We start from the raw sequence: 22,972 nt of genomic DNA, 5'->3' as shown, positions 1-22,972 counted from the left end.
GACGCTTCTTCTTCTTCTTTCCGGCGAGACACAAGACACAGACACAAGCACAAGACACGCTGTTGACACCTGTACTTGATTGATGCTATTGTGATTGTGTTTTGTTCCCGTTATAGTATTTCGTTTTGGGTTCGTGTTGAATGTGTTATGTGCAGTGAACTGGAAGTGCATTGATTAGCTTGAAGACATATGGTTATGCCTAACATCAACATGAGTGAAAGGATTGTGTGCATGCGAAATTGCTTGGATCAGCCTATTTGTGATTTTGAGGTTAGACGTCCTTCCCCAGCACAGCTTTAGGTGAGTGGGTGGAATACTATTAAGTTAAATTGTACTTTAAAATGTTAAGTGCTATGAGTTGTAAGTCAGTGTGTTGTTTATGTTATGGTTTATTGAAATAAACATGAACGATGCAGTGCATTAACTAGATGCATGCACATTTAAATGTTAGTCAATAATGTTTTTTTAGGTTATGTAGGCATACACTTAAATTTAGCTTTACGATTTTAGGATTTGAGTGCGTCACTTGTTGCTGTAGGTGTGCATTATTTATACAGGTGATGTAGCCTATTTTGAATCAATAGACACTAGACAGTAACTTACATAGGCCCTAGTTTGTTTACAAAACAAGCATTGAGGATGTCTAGAAGTGCATCTTCCATTGCAGATGGTGTATTTGTGCACTTTGAAACGTAGTGCTACAAGTACAAACTTCAAAAAGAACCTAAATTTCTTAAACCATGTCCTCACTCATAACTGCTATAAGCATTTGATACTTATATGCCAACCCCGTACGAAGGACGGGTACTCTGCTAGTTAAATATAAATATGGATATAAGCCTGGCAGGTTTGCATGTACCTTAAAAAGTGTTAGAATGTAAATCAGTAGATTGTTTAGGTTATGTTACCTAATTTAAAATTAGCACGAAGCATGTCAGATTTTAGTAGCCTACGTCGCCTATCAAAACAATTATTTTAGATGCTGGGCCGTTGTTTCACACTGTTTAGCGAGTATTTGTATTTAGTGCTGAGAAATGAATACATTTTTTTATTGTACCATCTTCTATCCTTGTTAAATTGTTATTACATTTAAACTTAGAAATGAGTTGACTGTAAACTTATGTGAGATAAAGATATCATGTAGTGTTAGCTAATTTATCATTTCACTCAATACATTAGACCCATTTATAATATTATGTGTGGTTGTTTGTAGCTAAACCAAGAGATCATTACTATACTCGGTTCAAAAAATTTAGGCGATTTTAGGGGAAGAAATTTATTCCCTCCACTCGATCATCCTACCATTAAAATAACAGCTCAACAGCTGAGGTTTGCTAAAACGTCATTTAGCTGCTACATAAGAAAAAAGTAGTAGGAGAACTTCTTAAACCACCTGAATATTGGGAACCGAGTAGGCCTATTGTAGTAAATACTGTGGGTTTTTACAATATACAGTTCAACATAGCTATGGGTTGTAGTCTTATTTCAATAATTGTAGGTTGAAATTCATAAACTGTAAATGTCAACAGCAAAATGGACGAAGACAATTTCCAAAATAACAAAAGGGAAAGTTTTTTATCCCCATTAACCACAAGACCAAAGCTACCTTAATAAACCAGTATTTATTCACAGGCAATTATATGTTTGCTGCCATTGGCAGGGTTCAACCTATGTAGTGATTCGAATGATTTATTGAAAATTACATCGACAAAGACAAACAACAAATTAGAATCATTTGTTTTATATTATAGAGCTCTTTAGGGACTTATATGTCCCTACAAGCCACTAGTTTTTTCTATGAAATAATATTTTAGTTTTACTGTATACTTAACGTTTGTTATCTTTTTCGGGCCAGTGATGTAAATTTTATTGCGAATCTGTAGGGATAAAGCTGTTTATGTGCGGATAAGTTAATGAAAACTATTTGAAAATAGGATGTTAAATGTGCATAAAAAGCATCAATTTTAATTTATTACTCTAAAGTTAATTTATTTGCTAGTCGCTCAATTTTAATTTTGTATTTATAATGTCTGTTATTTATTCATTGTAGGCCTAATTATAAATATTTACCTCAAGACTGAATACAAGATGTATTAGGTAACGAAATAGCTTATTCCCTATAGGGGAAATTCGCTAAAACGACCTGTCTATGCATGTATACATGTAAAAGTGATAAATAAATAAGTTATCTTATGTTGTAAACTGTTATCTGTTCTAATATCCTTGGTAGCTGATATACCATTAAACCTATAATTGTGCTCAATGTTTCAACCCAACTTAAGTTACTTTAGACCCTGTAGACGTAGGCATACAAGGTCAATAATTTATGAAAAACCCGTTTTATTGCTAATAAAGTGTTAATGAACAAGTATAGACGTGTTTGAGCACTAACAACTGTTAAAACATGTATACGTTATTTATAAATTAATTTATATCTGTGTATATTATTAATTTGTTATGCATTCATAATTTACACTTATACGTTGGCAATTTATTCTTACTTTAACTGAGTTTATCACACACGTAATTTTTAAGCGGATCACACCAGTGATCAACCTTTTGTAAATTGTAAGCTTAGGTATTCTTTTCCCTGTTCAATGTTGATGTACTTTTAAAAATCCAATTATTTAACATTAGTTATACAGTGTTAAATTGTTTCAAGCGATGTGTAAAACTGTGTACATGTTATATTTTTTTGCTCTGTTGCTTATTGATCAAATGGTGTTGTAAAGTCACAAAAGTCTAAGCTAAGCTGTATTGTACAAAATGAGCTAAATAGTCTTTATGAGAATTTAACAACAAATGTGCAAACAGTAGTTCTTTTGCCTAACGATTAACAATAAACATATCCTACACTTTGAATTTGTTTGCAATTGCATTACACGTATTTCGGACACGAGAAACATAGCCAAGATTATGACTAGTATACATAAAAAATTCAAATGTTAGCCTAAAGGCTAAGTAATTTTAAAGCTATTTTTTAATTGTACATCATTCGTAGGCCTAAAAGGATAGCTTAGTTATACTTTAGATTGATGTGTAACTAATATTAAATCAATAACTTTTAGACTTTTGTGATGTTGTATTTCTGTAAAATTTAGCCTAAGGTGAACATATGTAATAACATCTGTGTATTCATAAGTTCTTTTATTGTTTGGTTTGAATATAAAACTACTTCTGTAGCTCATACGTAGCCTACCAGAACCAGATGTGTGTTTTTATTTATTTAGTCTCAAACAACAGGAAACGTCTTGAATTTTAAATAAAGTGCTTGGTAAAGCCTCATACTGAAACTATTTAAACAACACTAGATGTACAAAATGAAAAGAAAACCAATAGTGCGCCCGACGTTTAAATTTTCATAGTTTAATCGATAGGAAGCATTATAGTTATACAGTATAAAATGAATCGGTAGAGTATTTACAGTATTTGAAGTTTTTTGGGATAATTTTGTAGTTTATGATAATTTATGTATTTTATTTCAAAATACAAACGTATTTTGTAGTTGTAAACAGGTATTATTATTCTATATTCAACTAGGCATATAGATTGTTTCTTTTATCAATAAACTATGTGATTACTTTATAATATATACTAGCTACGTTCGAAGTAGTTATAACAGTAGATTTAATTGCCCTGTAGTAATATCGTTATTGCACCTGTCCCTTCAATACAAACAAGTAAACAATAATGTTTTATAGTGAGAATGTAACTGTTATTCTATTTTAATTACAGTACAGTATTACATTACTTCATTAACTTTTATATCTGTTCTAAAGCCGTGCAGTATTTTTAATTGCTTAGGCATATGTTACATTTTTAATTGTTATGCTACAATGTATGTGGAATGTTGTATTATGTATTATACTAGCGAAAAAATAAATTTCAATTGAATAACGTGAGTAATTATTTCTTTTACCTATTTATTTTCTTTTAAAATTGTATAAATTTCTATGTATTGTATGTTTTAAATATGTTTGATGTATTATATATGTTGTCTTATCACAAAAACAAATTTTCAGTTCTCTATGTCCGATTTTCGTCTGTACTAAAAATATACCTTAAGTAACTAAATATTCCAAATAGTAACAACCTACATATTAATACCTAAATATTATACTTGGAACATTTATTATTTATTAATATTTTTTGTTAAACATGTATTTTACATGATATTTTTGTTTCGCTAGTCGTTAGGGAGGCGCCGCTTTGCCAGCCCAAGGTCGGACACCCCTCACCATGTCACTGTTATATTGCATAATCAATGTTTTTGCCACCCACCAAAATCCTCCTTCCCAACGTTCTACATTCCTCTTGTGTCTGGTTTCTATTCAGTCGTAAAAAGTAAAACATTCAAAATAATTTCAACTCTTACCAAGTTAAATAAACTTATGCTTTCGTTAAACACTGGGTCCAGTCTGGTGATTTTGGAGAGCATTTTCAAAAACGTTACAGCATTTATTATAGGACTTTAGTAACAAATAAACAATACTGGTCATTTAAAAGAATCTAGATAATTTTAACATTTTCTATGAATTGAGTAAGCTCTATTGCATTTGAGGAGGATTTTCTGAATTACTACTTTATTGAATTACCGTTTCCTCTTCGAAAGAGGACCACTACTAAACTCCTCCAGTTACATATTACAATGCAAATTGTTAACTTTTGTAACGCATTACATAAGTTCTTTTATGTAAATTTTAATCGATACATGTCTAATTTCAATATATTTCAATGATAGATGTTTTCAAATATAATTAAGTGAGGTGCAGTAGTGGAATAATTTGCTTTTAGTATTGATGCTGGAACTAATCTTATGGCTACTACAGACGTGGTTGCAAATCTAATACAGAAACAAACAAGCAAAACAAATAAAGTATATCCGTTAATAAGCTGTTTTTAATAACATAGCGACTCTTTAACGACCTTTTTCATATTTTGAGCTCATTATTGACTTGTCCTTAAAATAATGTGTCCTTAAATGTGCTTAATTGATGGCAAATATTTTTAATCGGCTAACTATTATTAAAATGGATTTGAATAGAGAAAAAAAGTCAAATTTTCGTATTCGATGACTTGTTATCATTTTCAATCGCCGATTTTTTATTTTCATAATTAACAATTTTGTAATTGGAAATTTGCCACTATCAAGAAATTACATTCTGCATTTCACTACTAGTCCCGAAAGAAAATCATTGATGAAAACATAATTAATATACCATGGGACAATACGAGTAATTTATTATTTAATATCGAGAAGCTTTGTGTAAATTTTTGCATTGTGATGAAAATTATCGTTCAATACTCGTCACAAAAGATCAATTCCGGTCTTGATCGTTATTTATGCGCCCGGCTTCGTCTCGCTTGTGAACCAGTATAGTGTAAAATATACAGTACCGGTACTATTAATGTTGTCAGCTGTTGCAATATCTTACTAATATTATAAATGTGAAAGTTTGTGTGTTTGTTTGTTTGTGTGTTTGAAGTTCAATCACGCATAAACCACTGGACGGATTGGGCTGAAATTTGGCATGATGATAGCTTACATTCCCGATTAACATATAGGCATATTCTTATCTCAAACATCCTTTCGGGCTCCGCCCCAGTGGCTCTGTAATTCCCCATGTTAACCTTATGAGTATTCATATTTAAAGGGAATTAAAGAATTTAGTCAGCTGTTTCAACTAAAAAAGTTGGTTCTTAATATGGAAAGGCATTAAAAAGCTATAAGATTTACCAACAGGGTGCAGCACTATATTTTTTTTGCATTTATGAAAACAGCTAATTTGAACTAAGCAGCAACAAAAAACTGTGATTAGCAATGAGAACTGTCAAAGTAGGATTGTTTACAGTTATGTTTTTAATTTCATGAATAATTTGTGATATTTTGCGAATTGTTGATAATTTATTTTTCTCTATTGTTTAGGGGCAGTGGTAGAACATTATGGCTCTGGTAGATGTGTAATACTATAGAATGCTGTAAATTTAAAAAAGCAAATTTTATCAAACTGTGTCCTCCCTTATTGCAAACGCAAAGCTTGAGTATAACTGCAATAAGCATTTTATACTTATATTCCAACCCCGTACGAAGGACGGGTACTCTGCTAGTACTACTATAAGACAGCTTTTTGACCAATAATAGCCTAATTCTCGTAATAACATTGTATACAGTTCTCCTGTTGAACTTAACGGAAACTTCGTTTGTTTCAGCAAGGAAAACTAAACTAATTTTTATGATATACAAAATAAAACACTTAATTTTTTTAGATTTGAAATCGGCAATATTTAGTCTGATAGTTCAGCTGCACGGAAATCAGATATTATCGTACTATACAGAGTGGTGGAAACTTATAGCTTGAACAATTTTGCCAAAATATTGGATTTATATCGACATTTCCCCATTCATCGCACCGCATGACAACTGAACAATACAAAATTTAGGCTGAAATATACTTTAATTGAATTTCAATATACAGTGTGTAAATTAAGTATGGAAACAAATCTGTATTTTTAAAACCGAAATAGATAGAAATATTCTATTTGTGGCAATAATAGTTAACAAAGATTCCGCAATTTTTCACATGAAAAATATTTTTTTACCCCCCTAACAGGGTAGGTGGTAGGGGGTGACTTATTTTTTTCAAATAGCAACCCCTATTGAGTGACCCCTCATTTTGAAGAGTTTGTCAAAAGAAACACAATGACGCAAATCCGAGGTGAATATCTCACTCCTAGCCCAAATGGCGGATATTCCAAAATTTGATTTATTGTACGTGAAAAGCACCAATTTCACAAATAATGGAAAGAAATCTGTATTTTTAAAACCGAAATAGATAGAAATATTCTGTTTGTGGAATTGATTGTTGACATAGGTTCCGCAATTTTTTTAATCAACAATATTTTTTCAACCCCTTTAACAGGGTAGGGGGTGGGAGTGACTTATTTTTTTCAACAACAACCCCTATTGAGTGACCCCTCATTTTAAAGGGTTTGTTAAAAGAAAAAGAATGACGCAAACCCGAGGTAGATATTTCACCCCTAGCCTAAATGGTGGGTAATGAAAAATTTAATTTTTGTAAAAAAAAAGCCCATTTTGGAATATCCGCCATGTTAGCTAGGAGTGAGATATTCACCTCGGATTTGCGTCATTGTGTTTCTTTTGACAAACCCTTCAAAATGAGGGGTCACTCAATAGGGGTTGCTATTTGAAAAAAATAAGTCACCCCCTACCACCTACCCTGTTAGGGGGGTAAAAAAATATTTTTCATGTGAAAAATTGCGGAATCTTTGTTAACTATTATTGCCACAAATAGAATATTTCTATCTATTTCGGTTTTAAAAATACAGATTTGTTTCCATACTTAATTTACACACTGTATATGAAATGGTTCTTATGTAGATTATATTAATATTTTTATGTAGAATGTTGTAAATAAACAACAAAAAACGTTTTAGCTTTTCAATTACATAGTTAAAGTGTATTTTTATCTAATACAGTATTGTTTCCCTCGTTGATATTCAGCTTTAGAATTTTCGAAATAAAAACAATTATACGTTTGTTTTGATAAACAATAAACAATTACTTTGTAACAAATATTTTCATGAATTTCATACGGAGTTCGTGCCGTTTTTAACTGGTTGTGTAAATAAGAAAACCAGCAAGGACGACCTTTGAAATCCAAAGAAAATGTCTGAAATGAGTTATGAGTATGATATAAATAAATAAAATTGTGTTAGAAAATAACTAGGTATGCCCATAATTAGTTTTGCCGAAAAGGCTATAAGAATGGATTTTATCCGTAATAACTGTTTCCATATGGAAAAATGATGTAAAAGGTCATGTTAGCCCGTAGTGAAGACACAACTTCTTCATGATGATGACACACAGTCGGTCCATGATAAAACTCATAAGTATGTCGAGCAAAGCCGACGGATAACAGCTAGTGCCATATAAACCCCCTTGGTCAATTAATATTTTTCAAGTAATAGACCAATAGATCTGCTCTCTCCTTTTGAAACTACCTGTCCGTGCTTGTGTAAATTACTACTGTAATATCAGGCTTTGGAATGACTTGTTTAAATTAATGACGTCTTTATTCTATGTAGTGGGTCTCTTGCTAACAGTTACTAGTTGATACTTTTTAAATTATAAATGCCCCTACGTATTTACTGTAACACAAATCAACCTTTGCGTACTGGTGTTTCAGGCAAGGATGGGTGAGGAGGCGGCGTTAGACGACTCAGATCTCTCGGACATAGAGATTGACGATGAAATCACAGAAGAGCTGATGAAATTGGATTTCATGGGATCCAGCTCCGACGAAGATGAAGAAGAGGAAGAGGAAAGGTTAGCTGAGGACAAGGAGGATAAAAGGCTAGTGGAGGAAGAAAGACCGCAAAGAGGAGATAGTTTAGAAAGAGAACTTGAAGTCATGTTCATGTCTCAAAATGCTAAGGAAGTGCCTGGAGGGGTGGAGGAAGGGGCCAGCAAAGATACAGGATTGGAGAGTATCTCTGACAATGAGCTAGACGGTCCGGAATCTGGAGAATGTGATACGAGTGACGGAGAACTGCCAGACAGTCCCAACATAGTAGTGACGATGCCCGATACGCCGCCCATCAACCACATGCAAGGGATAGAGGACCTGTCGGGTTCCAGCGACGTGGAACTAGTGGATGAGTATCACGGAAGAGAAGGCGAGTATTACGAGAAACCTGCTAGAGAAGTGATCATCGAGAAGAGGGAGGCTGTTGTCAAGAGGAAAGAAAAAAGTCCGAGCAAAAGTAGAGAAAGGATTATTGATAAAGTGATAAAAGACAAGAAAAGCAAAAGTAAAAAGAAAAACGAATCGGAAGGTACGGAAGAAGAAAAACGACGCTTAAAACTCGAAAAATACATGGCGCGATTGGAAATGTATAGAGCTAAATGTCGTGAGTATATGAAACAGATTTCAAAGAAAACTGAACTCATGAAAAAGAACGAGAGAAAAAAAATTTTAATAGAAAAGAACAAAATCAAAAAGAGGATTTCTGGTGAAGGTAACAAGTTGAAGTCCATTGTGAAGGAAGTAGTCAGAGATAATTCACCTCATAGTTCAACATCGTCAAAGTTTGAGCGCAGCTCGCACTCGTCGAAAACAGACAAATCTCCGCTCAGTGAAGTCCACGCCAAACGAAGTTCCTCGGATAAAGAGCGCAAGTCCAAGCACAAAAAACCTAAAAGCAAGTCCAGAGAATTAAAAGAGCATAAACTGTTATATCAGGAATACTTACATTACCTTCAAATAGAGCGGCAGAAATGTCTCGAAGAGGGATTCCTTAAGTCAGAAAAACCTAAAAAGATTAAGAAAAAGAAATCAAAATCTAAGAGTCCCGAAAAGAAAAAGGAAATATCTCCTACGAAGAAACAAACTCCTCGTCCTCCAATTTTATCTTTTTCTGAATTTTGTAATAACAGAGAACTAGTTTCACCTGATAAAGAAATTCCGCAACCTCCTGTCAAGGTAAAAGCTAGTGATGATGCAGAAGTAAGGAAAGAAAGGACGTTATCTGTAGACTCTGCAGCGACGACGGCTACAGTGAGGAGTGACCCAGCTGACGACGACAAGGAGTTGTTCATCACAATTACTGACCTCGAAAAACAAGACAAACAAAAAGAAAAGAAAAGTATAGAAGAAGACAAAGAGAAAATCGAGTCTGAATTAGAAAAGGATCCAGAGCTGAAGAGTATATCAGTGTTTACCAGCGTACTATTCAAGGGCGACTCTGAATCAAAAGCCATCCCTTTCTTGTCATCCGAATGCCGTCCATCTAGTCCAAAGCTGACCGAAATCAAACCCAAGAAAGCGTTCATTCAAGATACAGGTATAGATGAAATATACGATATGAACGACGATCTTTCGAATATTTCTCAATCTAGTCTTTCGCCGTCCAGGTCTCCCGTGCCTAAACTGCACAATAAGGCGTTACTTAATTTCCTAGAAAACCAAAAAGAAAGGAAGGAGGGCTTGAACAAGAAATCTCCAGAAAAGAAGTCAAAACCTTCCAGGTCGCGGTCTAAAAGTCCCAGGAGAGAAAGATCGAGGTCGAAAAAACGAAAAAGAAAACACCATTCGTCAATATCGACTGTTTCACCATCTCCTCCTCCTCTCAGGCCGCGATCTCCGGAGAATATCCATAGGAAAAGGACTTCTCCTACGGCCTACCTCAAAGAGCGGTGGAAGGACTACCCGTCACCTCCCGAACATAGACTGGCCAAGAGAGATCACAGACTGACAACTCTAGTCCGCAGACGGTAAGCCATCACAGTATTGCATCAATATACCAGAGTTTTATAACTTATAAAAATCGCTAAAATTGGTAAAAATGGTTTTCCAGTTGGTTACCATAACGAGACCGTAGTAGCCGCCGTTACAACATTTGTGTAATAAACATGGTCGCATCGTGCGTGTAGATTGTAAAAATTAATTGTCCGATTAGTTAACTCGTTATAGTGATCCCCTCCAAATCGCGGTGTCGATTTTGGACCTAGATGGCATCGGGCTACCAATTAACGAATAGCTTTCCGACAAAATGTCAACATCGTAATATAATACAGTATAATAATATTCAAGACTAGTTCTCTAATAAAATATTTAATAAATCCTCCCGTACACTTACTAATTCCATTTTTTATTATTCTTAAACATACGAAAAAGGTGAATCCGATCCCTAAATTAAATTACAACGTGTTTATTCCATTAAGAACAGTTTCGGTCTAAAACAATGGACCGCTCTATTGCCCTTGAACTTAAACCCTCTTCCCTACCCACCGTACCAAATCCCGACCGATTGGTCCCGGGACTATGCATAGATCAAGTCCGATTGGTCAGTTTCTCATTTTATCAGTGCCAGCTCAGTTCGTAAGTTTAACGTTATAATATTTCCGTATAATATTTCCACAGGGCGGTACAGGGGTTGGCTGCGCGCGTCCACTATTGATCCGTCCTCCGTTGCTCACAATTACTGTGCTCTGCTCTGCTCGACCGCCGACTCTGCCGTTATTTACCGGATCTCCCGAGGTGTTGTATCCGGTTTCATTGATATCGGCCTCTCTGCGGTATTAACAGTGAAGTAGTGTCCGAGATGTAAATACAGGTGCGGAGTGCGCGATGGCTGTGACGGCCGCCCCTGTCCTTATCAGGGCCGCCGCATTGATAAGGGACCCCCGCTGATATGTTGGTCACTGATAACAGTGTTATCGCACTAGAGCAGATTCTTGAAGACCTCGAGGGAAGGTATAGTTTTGTATATTAGATTGAGTGTTTTATTAGTGTATTTTTCAAAATTTGCATGTTAGTGGTTTGATATGGAAAGGGAACTGTTGGCCCGGTTGAACGGTCTTAAATATTATCTAATGTCGATAATTTGTTAGATTTTATGGATTTTATCAACAACAATCTAACAAATATATTATATTTTGGGTGGACCAAAAACTTAAGATATATGGTACTTTGTAGATGTCGCTTGTAATCAAACCAGCAACCAGATTTGAAGGCGACTGTACAGTGTACGTGTTGTAAGCGTAAAGAACTGTTAGAGCTTTACTTTTAAAAAGCCTGTGTTCATAGAATATACAAATTAACTTTTTTTGCACATTCAGTAACTATAAAGTGTGCACCTTTTAAACCCGTCTTGAATACGGTGTGCGAGTTGCACAACTACGCGTTTAGAAATAAATTGTCGAATCCAGCGTATAAAAAACTCCTGAGTGAAACATAACGGACATAAACAAACAAATAATGAATTATTAAATTCGTCTCACTTACGCGTTTAGACGTTTTATACCACAGTGTTTTGTGATATTAACCTATATTTTACCCAAAACCCAATTAACGATTTTTGTACTGTACTGTTAGTTTTACATATACGTAAATGCTTAGGGTTGTATATTTTGAAAGTGCGTTATTTACATTAAAAATAAAGGTGGAACGTATACAAAATGTTATGGATCATAAAACAAACAAAAACAAGAAACGGGCGAATATAAATAATTTATATACACATACAGTATTACAGTTTATAGTTTTGTAACGGAAATAATGATTACTGAATCGATTGATCTTCTAAACTAACTACTCATTAACGTTATAGACAACTTTCCCCCTTCATTCTATGACAAATTCCAGTAGTCTTCTTCCTAATTTTGACCTATGTTGTTCATTATCATAATTACTCGTTGTTTAATGTAAAAACTGCCCTTTTCATGTAATATTCCTGATTATTTTGTTGTTTGTAAAAGATTATATTACCAAAGTGACTTATACTTATACCATTTGACTATTGTGTTAGTCCTTCATCAACCTAAACCTAAATGAAATTAGGGACATTTTTATCAAAACTAAAATTAAATATTTAACAAACTGAAACTTAATCAACAACAGTCTTATACTGTATCTCAGTTATTTAAAAGGGTGTTCTGTATCTAATGTTTTTTATAAATGTAGTACATGATTGTTGTTACAAGAAGATCTTACTTATCTCACCGGTATGTAAACTACAAAATTATTTCATATTGTACCACAGAGTTAATTTAAATAACACAACTAGTTTTTTAGTGACACCCAAGGTCATACACATTACAAAACCAGCATTAACAAACCTAAGTTAAGTTATATTCCTAAAGCTAACCTTCTAGATAATAAAGTCGCAAGACTCCAATTAATAAAACGTGCATATAATGTTTTGCACATACCGTGCACATACTTTAACGGGGTGTGCCGTTCAGTTACAGCTGCTTGTGTACAAAAAAAATTAATAACTGAAAGACTATTTGATTAGGAACTCACTGACTCACTGATCAGGTATGCAAATGTTTACCCACTTCTAAAATAGCTAGTATCTGAAATCTTTTGTGGATGTCTAGCTCGGTCCCAAACCACCCAGAAAATTCAAAAAATTACAGTTTAAAATCACAACCCCTTAAAACCCTAAATCCCTTTTTTTAACGCATTTTTTGAACGGGTATAGCTTGAAAACGGCAAGAGCAAAGATTTGAAATAATTTCCATGGTCAGGAATTAAATTTTCTTCAAGACACTCTTCGGCGATTTTCGAAAATCGCACTACTTGACCTTAAAAAAACTTACTATTTCTAAAATTTGTAAAATGTCTTGGATTTTAGACCATGTTTTCAATTTTTTAAATTATTTTTCGGACATATAGTACAGTACTTTCAATGATCCCGATCCCAACGTTGAAAGAAAAGTTCCTAAAGTGACAGTTTAAAAACAAGACTAAACTCGTATGTTGGTTTTAATTACGTTTTAATCGTGTATAATTAATTTCAATGAAAGTCAGTGCCATTGGTGATAACCCCTTTGTCATGCCGTAGTAGCAAAGAATAACACAGTGAGATATGTTACTCTTTATTCTGCACAGAGTATCACTAGTTAAATTAGTGTGATTCGTCGAGGATAAAACATTTTTACGTTAAAAATAGTAGTTTATGATGATGATTCAGGATTTGAATTGGTCGTGAATATTTACTGAGTCAGTGTAATTTGTGGGTTATCAAAACCGTATTTACGTTCAAAATAATATTTTATTACGATGGTTTAAAATGTAAATTGATCGTGAATATTTACCAAGTAATGATAGAGCCATCTTAACTTTAAAATTGTAGTTGACGATGATGCAAGATGTAATTTGATCGTGAATATTTACTGAATCAGTGTAATTTGTGGGTTACTAAACCGTATTTACGATTAAAATAGTAGCTTATTACGATAATATAAAATTTAAGTTGATCTTGAATATTTACTGAAGGATTATAATGCCATATTAACTTTAAAATTGTAGTTGACGATAATGCAAGATGTAATTTGATCGTGAATATTTACTGAATCAGTGTAATTTGTGGGTTATGAAAACTGTAGTTACGATTAAAATTGTAGTTTATTACGATAATTAAAAATGTAAATTGATCGTGAATATTTACCAAGTAATGATTAAGCCATCTTAACTTTAAAATTGTAGTTGACGATAATGCAAGATGTAATTTGATCGTGAATTTGTACTGAGTCCGATTAATTCAATTATGATTAAATTAAACCATATTTAAGTACTAACTTATAGTGGCTAATGAGAAAGCAAGGCTTAGCTCATCATCACGATATGCAAGTACTGTAATTTACCTTGGAGCTATTGTAATTTTTAGTTCCCGTTCTAAAATATACTCTAATTGGAATATTTGTTTAAAATCACTTTACATAGCGAAAAGGTACTTTTGTGTAACTTAATAATCATAATCACTTTTGTTTTACCTTTTTGCATTCAATCAATTACAATTTGATGTGAAATTACTCAACTGTAATTTGCAGTGACTGTAATCGAACACAAAACTTAAGAAAATAGGAAAACGGTAAATAAACCCCTAATTGGAACAAATAAAGAACACGCATATCATATTTTCTTCTTTTAATTATACATGTAAACATGAGAAAGTACCCATGTTTTGCCTCCTAGATTGATAAAGAGTACTAATAGGTTAAATGCTTTAAATAATATAATTTTTTTAGGCCGGCTAAAAGTATTAATTTTTAAATATTTCGTGTAAATATAAATGTTTCGTGTGTCAGTGTGTGTATGTACTACATGTGGAATGCGACGACCAATGCTTTTAACAGTAATTAACAAGACGGAAGATTTGACAATGGGCTGACTGTGAACCATGCCCCCGAGCCTGCCCCCAGACTAACGAAATGGAAGCGTGATCCATGCGCAGGCCCGAGAAGCGGCTCACAAAACATTACTTAACAAAATGAGAACCATGGATGGAGGTTCAAGAACAACACGCCATTTGAGAGAAACGAGCTGTAATTAACCATTTAAAAAAATAACACAACAATAACATCAACAACAATAATTAACAATAATACATGAATTAAATACTCTCAATTAAACTTTAAAAATTTTGATACCCGTTTACCCTACTAACTTACAATTATTTCATTAATCATTTTCAAATAGGCTAAATTTCAAAAATAAATCTTACTAGCTTTTACCTTTCAAAAAACTTTTAAATTAACAAATTACAACATGATATATATAATGACTCTTTTAATAAATTCATTTCATCTGGTAACTATAGAAACTTTAGGGGCCCCAAATTAGAATTCAATAGAATATTTAATAAAATTATAAAATTTAAAAAAGATCAACAAGTAGCCTAGGCTAAAGAATTTAAAATTTAAAAAGAAAAACGATTAATAAATCTCTGTGCACAAATTAACAAATAGGTAACGAAATCTCCAAGTCCAGGACGGTGGTTAGCAATAATTAATTAGGCCTAAAACTTGCGGAATTTGCGGTACTAGTTCATGTTTCTGGGCGAGCAGCACCGGAGGGGAAGCAGGCATGACGGAAGAGGGGGGCCAAGATCCAGGGGTGGCCAAGAGTTGTAATTCCCACTCCGCCAAGGCTGATGCAGACTACCGGTACTCCATGTTCCTCCTCACGGGCCCCATCAAGCGCGCTGGGCGCTCTTAATTTACTGCATAGTAGAGAATATCTTCACACAAGTAAGGAAAAGGCAAAAATACAACGCAAACATACTACAAAATTAAGATGAAAGACGATGCAAAATTTATGCCGATGCAGCGCTAACGAAAGTCTCGGAGCCTCTGAATCGTCGGCGGTGGGAGTAAAAAGAACAAAACCCACAGCCTTGTTCAAGGGGCCGTGGAGTGACAACGAAACACTGAACTAGCCTACTATAAAAAAAACACTTGAACCATTGATCATGAGTCGTGACATTCGCCCGGTGGAAATAGTCACGGCTCAACCTCCCTCCCCAAAAGAGGACACTCCTCTCCAAAAGGGACAAACAAACAAGCCTCTCCCCCACTTCCTGAAAAGAGAATGACCTGAAAGACAACTCAAGTGTCTGTGGTGGGGAACGCCAAGGGACTTCCAAACTGAGGGGAAAACTCACCCCCAGGGTTTGCTCTGGCCAGAGCTGGAAAATTTTGTGAGGGAAATTCCTTCGCAGAACACAGGGGACAGGAGAAGTGATCAGGTTCTCTGGCCCAGTGCACTTCCCACCCAGACACAAGAGGAAAGAAAATTGCCTACGGAAGAGTTCCGCGGAAGGGCTTGAGATGAGAAATGTGCGCCCTCCGGAACACTTTTCCAGTCCGCGGATCTCCAAGCTCCGCCGTGACAGGCGTCAAAAACCTCAGGATGCGGTGGGGACCTGACCACCGATGACACAACTTTGCAGCTCTCTTGTCCACAGCCGAACTGGCTGGATGAGCTTTACAAAACACCAAATGCCCCACCTGGAAAGGGTTGTCTACTCTACCACGATTGTGCTTCCTCCGGACCAATTCCCTAGCTCTGATCAAGTTTCTCCTGGCCGCTTGCCAAGTTGCCTTGACATCAGCCGCACCAGGAGGTGGCAGAAGGTCGCCAATTCCCCACACATTCGCTAACGGGTTGTTAGGCGGATAGCCTAGAAACAGCTCGAAAGGGACCGCCTTGTGACTCTCATGGTGAGCAGTATTGAAAGCAAACTGAAGCCAAGGGAGTTCCTGATCCCAGGTGGTCTGCTTGTCAGCATGGAAAGCTATGAGAGCGGAACGAAGATTGCGATTGAACCTTTCAGCATGAGAAGGCTGTGGATAGTAAGGGGAAGTAGTCACATGGCGGATTCCGTGCCCAAAGCACATTCTTTTGAACAGATGGGAAACAAACTGTGTTCCGTTGTCGGAAACAATGGTGGCGGGTATTCCAAAATGTTGGAAGAGGTGTGTTCGAAGTACCTGCACGGTGAGCTGTGCAGTGGCATTCCTTAAGGGGAAAAGCCAACAAAACTTGGAGAAGGCATCCACACAAACAAGTAGGAACTTATTTCCTGACTTGCTACGCGGGAGAGGCCCTACATAGTCAATGAAAACCTTCTCCAAAGGTCTTTCCGCCACCTCAGATGACAACAAACCAAACTTAGAGTTTTGAGCGGGCTTGCTCAGTGAGCACGTTTGACAAGAACGCACCCTAGCAGCAAGATCCCGATCCATACCCTTCCAGATGAACATTTCCCTAACCTTCGCAATGGTCTTGTGGATACCTAGATGCCCACCCACAGGAGACGAATGAAAATACTCAAAGACCATAGGGATTAGAAGACTAGGCAGCACAACTTTAGGTTTACCTCGCTGCCGAGCGCGACAGCAAAGGGCACCCTGGGACAGAAAATATGGGGGGTGGGCTCCCCCATTTTGAAGCTCACCAATGATCTTTGCCAGCTCAGGATCCTTCAGCTGATGGGGAATGAAATCAGAAAAGGCGAGTGGAAACTCCAAGAGCACGGCACAACCCGGTTGCTCTTGGTCAGGAGGATGATCGTCGGGTGAATGGTACATCCTAGATAGTGTGTCAGCAATCACATTCTGAGTGCCTCGAACGTGTTGCACTTGGAACTTAAGGGACGATATTTGGACAACCCAACGACCAATTTTCCCAAGCTGGCGTGGATGTGCAAGAAGCCACGAGAGTGCCTGGTTGTCGGTTTCCAATAAAAACTCCTTGTGCTCCAAAAAGCGTCTGAATTTATTGACTCCAAACACGACAGCCAAACACTCGAGTTCATACACCGAAGAGCTTTTCTTTTCGCAGGGACTCAAAGTGCGTGAGGCGTACGCAATTGGCTGCCTAACACCATCCACCTCTTGTGACAACACAGCCGCAATTGCGACGGAGGAAGCATCTGTTTGCAAGACAAAGTTTTGATTGAAATCCGGCATCGCCAAAACAGGGGGCTGCATGATAGCCTCCTTGAGAAGATCAAAAGACGTCTGCTGCGCTTCACCCCAGACAAACTTGGCGCCCTTCTTCCGAAGCTCATTGAGAGGAGCCGCCAATTCAGCAACATTGGGTATGAAGCGTCGGTAAAAACCTACCATGCCGATGAACCTAGCAATACCCTTGACATCTCTGGGAGGAGGAAACTCCCTGATAGCCTGGGTTCTAGCGGGGTCGATGCAGACGCCTCTATGAGAGATAAGATGACCAAGGAACGAAATTTCCGGCTTTGCAAAACTAACCTTGTCAGGATTCACGGTAAGGCCAGCCCTATTCAATCTACTCATGACTTCTTCAAGATGAATCAGGTGATCTTCGAAACTCTCACTGTACACCAAGAGATCGTCGAGGTAATTGAACACAAACTTGAACTTGACATCATGAAAGATGGAATCAAGGAGTCTGGTGAGAGTCTGGGCCCCCACAGCAAGACCCATCGGAACTCTTGTGAACTGATACAAATTCCACGGAACGCAGAAAGCAGTGAGAGGTCGAGACTCAGGTTTCAAAGGAATCTGATGATAGGCCTGATTCAGATCAAAAACAGAAAAATACTTGGCCTTACCGAACCAATCAAACGCAGAATGCAAATCGGGGAGAGGCACAGAGTCGATTTCAATTTGCGCATTCAATTTGCGATAGTCCAAAACCATTCGGGACTTGCCATTGGGTTTTGGGACGAGAAAGGCTGGACTAGCGTAGCTCGAACGGGAAGGTTCAATGACACCATTTTCCAGAAGTTCGTCAATGATTTTTCTGAGAGTTTCCATTTTGGGTGGAGCTAATTTGTATGGGTGAGAGCGAACGGGACGGGTATCTGTTAGACGAATCTCGTACTCCAACAGGTTAGTGACTCCAAGCTTTGGCGTCAGCACATCTGGGAAACGAGAACACAAGGTTCTGATGGCTTCAGCCTCGCAAGTAGTCAGATGCCCTAACGGATCAATTGTTGGCTTGCTGGGTATCTCAGGCTCGACTACCGCAGCACCACCACCAATTTCATCAGCAAAAGATATTAATACCCGTCTCGCAAATCGGAAAAAACACTGACCTCTGCCTAAATCCAAAATTAGGCCAGTGTGCTTGATAAAATCCGCTCCTAAAATGACAGGGAAACAAAGGTCCTTAGCCACCCAAAAACTCCAAACCCAAGAAAAATGTTCAATTTTGAACTTGAAACGGGCTTCATAGATGATGGGAAGGGGTGAATTTGACGCAGTCCAGCAGATAGGGGTTTTTCGCTCAACTTGCTTGATAAGCCCAGACGATTCAAGGTTTTCAAAAAGGGACAAGGAAATGAGGCAACGGGCTGACCCAGAATCCACTAGGGCCTTCTGCACCGTGGAACCTATGAAGATGTTGAGACGTGGGCAAGTTGAGCGCGCCGCTTTCACGCCCATGGTAGCAAGGCCCGCAATCCCCCGCAGCAGAGGCTCGGTCACAGGCACAACACTCCCAGAAGGGGAGGCAACAGAAACATTAACTGACTTTAACTTAGACTTTGACTTACTTGAAAAAACATTCAAATTATTGCCCTTTACATTATCACCAACAACCTCACAGGAAGGATTGGGCAATTTTTCCTCCTGTGAGCAAACTAGTTTTTTGGACCACGTCCAAAATTTCCACCTTGACGGCAATGCCGCCGAATGTGACCTGGTTGCCCACAACCAAAACAAACAACAGGTTGCCTCTGCCACTGCGGCGGTTCAGGACCCAACACTCCCACGGGTGCTACGACAGCATGATGACCAGCTAGGGGAAGATGCCCCGCCGCTTGGTCTCTCTGAAAATCAGCGTCCTGTACAGATCTCGAAAGGATGGAGAGTCTGTCCAGATCCGCAAAAGATGCAGGTCGTGGTGCAAAAACCAGACGGGAGCGTTCCTCAGGCTTCAACCCCTGAAGCACAATGTCAATGAGCTCAAGCTCACTGATCCCCAAACGCAAGACCCTTTCCACCGTGCGAATGTCCCCCACGTACTGGCTGAGAGACTCGGCTGGCTGCTGAGGACGAAAAACTCTCTCAACTTTCAGCTTCTCCATGACCCGACGGGGCATGAAAAGCTCCAAAACTTCTTTATGGAAAACATCAAAGGTGACGCCTCTGCGCAAACAATCAAGCAATCTGTCCCCCAACGGTTTCAGACAGTATGGAGCAATGAGTTCCATCAAAGTTGCGTCTGACATGCCAGGGTATTCACGCATGCGCAAAACACTCTCCAGAAAAAAACAAAGACCATTCACATCTAACCCGTCCACCGGCCGGAAACCACTCAGGACAGAGGCAAGGGGATGGGGAAGTTTGCCAAAGGAGTTAGAGATGGAAGGGGAACTATGAACTTGAGAAGGAAAGGGAGATGGGGACTGGACATTCAGTGTAGCCGCAGCCAAGGTGGACGTGTGAGAGGGGGACGGTGTGACATTTGCATTTGACATTTGAACATTTGCAGGCAACTGGAGCAGTGTACTTGGCGTAGGCGGAGCCTGGGGGGTACCCACTGGAGCCACAACTTCAACAACAGACTTTGGCACTTCGTTTGAAGTTTCCGAAGAACGGTTGTCTTCAAAAATTTCAACTTTCTCCTTGACAGACTTTCCTGCCTTAATACTCTCCAAAATTCCTTCCAGCTCAAGAATTCTGGCTTCCACCCAGCTCTTGTCCTCATCTTGGATTTCAGGTTGCCCTGAAACCAAGAGCAGACGCTTACGCCAGTGCGTCAGCTGTGTGATAGCCGAACTCTTAGCTGAGCCCATAGGCAAACTACTCCAACTATCAATTTCCCCACTTAGCTCTTCCATCCTCTCTTTACATGCCTCCAGTTCCTCATCCAAACTGAGCGACTCAACCCAAGCTTGAGGCATGCTAGCAATTTGTCTGAACTGTGTACGCAAAGTGCGTACATCAGTTCCAGGAGTCTCCCCCCGGGACCGCACCTCGTACACCAGCTCCGGCTTCCTCAAATATTCCGGCACAATTGACGCCATACCGAGTCTCAACCAGCACTTGACTCAAAATAACAGCCAACAAAATTTTTTCACAAAACAAACACAGAAATTTAATTCCTAAGGCTTCTGGACGTTGATGCCTACGCACCTGATGGGGCCCAAAAGAAGAACCTGCCCATTCATACCGCAAGTACCGCAAGAAAAAACAACAACAAATGACCCACGAACGTACACACACACAAACATACACCGATACATACACTAGACAACACCTAACACTTGTGTGATGGGGGGTACACACAAACCTTTTTTTTTTTTTTTTTTTTTTTTTGACACATGACCATGCTTTTGACACTCTTGCTCCCGAAGGATGCAAGTCATTACCACCGATTCCACCCGGTGCCTCGGCCAAAGGGCGAGCTCCTAATAAAAATGTGTTTACGCCCCACCACAACAACAACAAGACCTTTTTCCAAAACTGCCAGGCCAGAACATTTCCAAGAAACCAATCCATCCACGGCTCTTCAAAACAAAACAAAAAACAGAACGCGGACAGTGATCGCATCTCTAAGTATCCGAGTCGTGAAACCAAGTTTCACGACAAGGCACCCAGGACGCAACCCACTAACCACGCTCTGCTACCAGATGAACCATGCCCCCGAGCCTGCCCCCAGACTAACGAAATGGAAGCGTGATCCATGCGCAGGCCCGAGAAGCGGCTCACAAAACATTACTTAACAAAATGAGAACCATGGATGGAGGTTCAAGAACAACACGCCATTTGAGAGAAACGAGCTGTAATTAACCATTTAAAAAAATAACACAACAATAACATCAACAACAATAATTAACAATAATACATGAATTAAATACTCTCAATTAAACTTTAAAAATTTTGATACCCGTTTACCCTACTAACTTACAATTATTTCATTAATCATTTTCAAATAGGCTAAATTTCAAAAATAAATCTTACTAGCTTTTACCTTTCAAAAAACTTTTAAATTAACAAATTACAACATGATATATATAATGACTCTTTTAATAAATTCATTTCATCTGGTAACTATAGAAACTTTAGGGGCCCCAAATTAGAATTCAATAGAATATTTAATAAAATTATAAAATTTAAAAAAGATCAACAAGTAGCCTAGGCTAAAGAATTTAAAATTTAAAAAGAAAAACGATTAATAAATCTCTGTGCACAAATTAACAAATAGGTAACGAAATCTCCAAGTCCAGGACGGTGGTTAGCAATAATTAATTAGGCCTAAAACTTGCGGAATTTGCGGTACTAGTTCATGTTTCTGGGCGAGCAGCACCGGAGGGGAAGCAGGCATGACGGAAGAGGGGGGCCAAGATCCAGGGGTGGCCAAGAGTTGTAATTCCCACTCCGCCAAGGCTGATGCAGACTACCGGTACTCCATGTTCCTCCTCACGGGCCCCATCAAGCGCGCTGGGCGCTCTTAATTTACTGCATAGTAGAGAATATCTTCACACAAGTAAGGAAAAGGCAAAAATACAACGCAAACATACTACAAAATTAAGATGAAAGACGATGCAAAATTTATGCCGATGCAGCGCTAACGAAAGTCTCGGAGCCTCTGAATCGTCGGCGGTGGGAGTAAAAAGAACAAAACCCACAGCCTTGTTCAAGGGGCCGTGGAGTGACAACGAAACACTGAACTAGCCTACTATAAAAAAAACACTTGAACCATTGATCATGAGTCGTGACATTCGCCCGGTGGAAATAGTCACGGCTCAACTGCCCCGAAACTATAGTCATAATAAAAATACGACTATGATTGAAGACGTAAAAAAGTATTTAACCTATTATTAGTATTAGAAAGTAGGCCTACGTTTCAGAATATTGTTGAACCGCATAAACAAATACTCGAGTAATATAACCTAAAAAATTAAAACCAATTTAAGGAAACGTAACAAGTACTCAATGCGTCAAAGAAATGGTGCGCATTGATGTAGATCAATAGCTCAACAACGAATACTGTATTAAGACTGGTACAGTAGTTTTATTACGACCACTCGTAAAGAGAAGGATTGTAACGATAAGATTTCAGAAACCTACGCGGACTGCACTGTCATCAAATCGCCATACCTCAGCAAAACTGATATTTTCAATACACGCATTACGAGCTAAACCATTCCTTTATCCCTTGGTCAACAG

At 37.9% G+C, this 22,972-nt stretch overlaps 1 protein-coding gene across 3 annotated transcripts in view; it reads left to right on the top strand.

Annotated features, from left to right (window-relative positions):
* LOC128987063 (uncharacterized) overlaps positions 1-22,972 on the top strand; it is a 95,012-nt gene that overhangs the window by 47,597 nt on the left and 24,443 nt on the right. Inside the window, exons 1-2 of one of the 3 annotated variants that reach the window (XM_054407741.1) lie at positions 95-300; positions 8,208-10,294. In XM_054407741.1, the coding sequence (XP_054263716.1) occupies positions 8,214-10,294 (2,081 nt within the window). In that variant the 5' untranslated portion in view covers positions 95-300; positions 8,208-8,213. Of the gene's footprint in view, positions 1-94; positions 301-8,207; positions 10,295-11,210; positions 11,277-22,972 lie in introns of those variants that run through there. The other 2 variants (XM_054407739.1, XM_054407742.1) reach the window with 2 other exon arrangements.

Source organism: Macrosteles quadrilineatus, unplaced genomic scaffold, assembly GCF_028750875.1.
Source record: "Macrosteles quadrilineatus isolate MER2022 unplaced genomic scaffold, UCM_ALF_1.0 Scaffold_2__2_contigs__length_208266976, whole genome shotgun sequence".
NCBI classification, from domain to species: domain Eukaryota; kingdom Metazoa; phylum Arthropoda; class Insecta; order Hemiptera; family Cicadellidae; genus Macrosteles; species Macrosteles quadrilineatus.
This window is presented reverse-complemented; position numbering and strand designations above follow the sequence as displayed.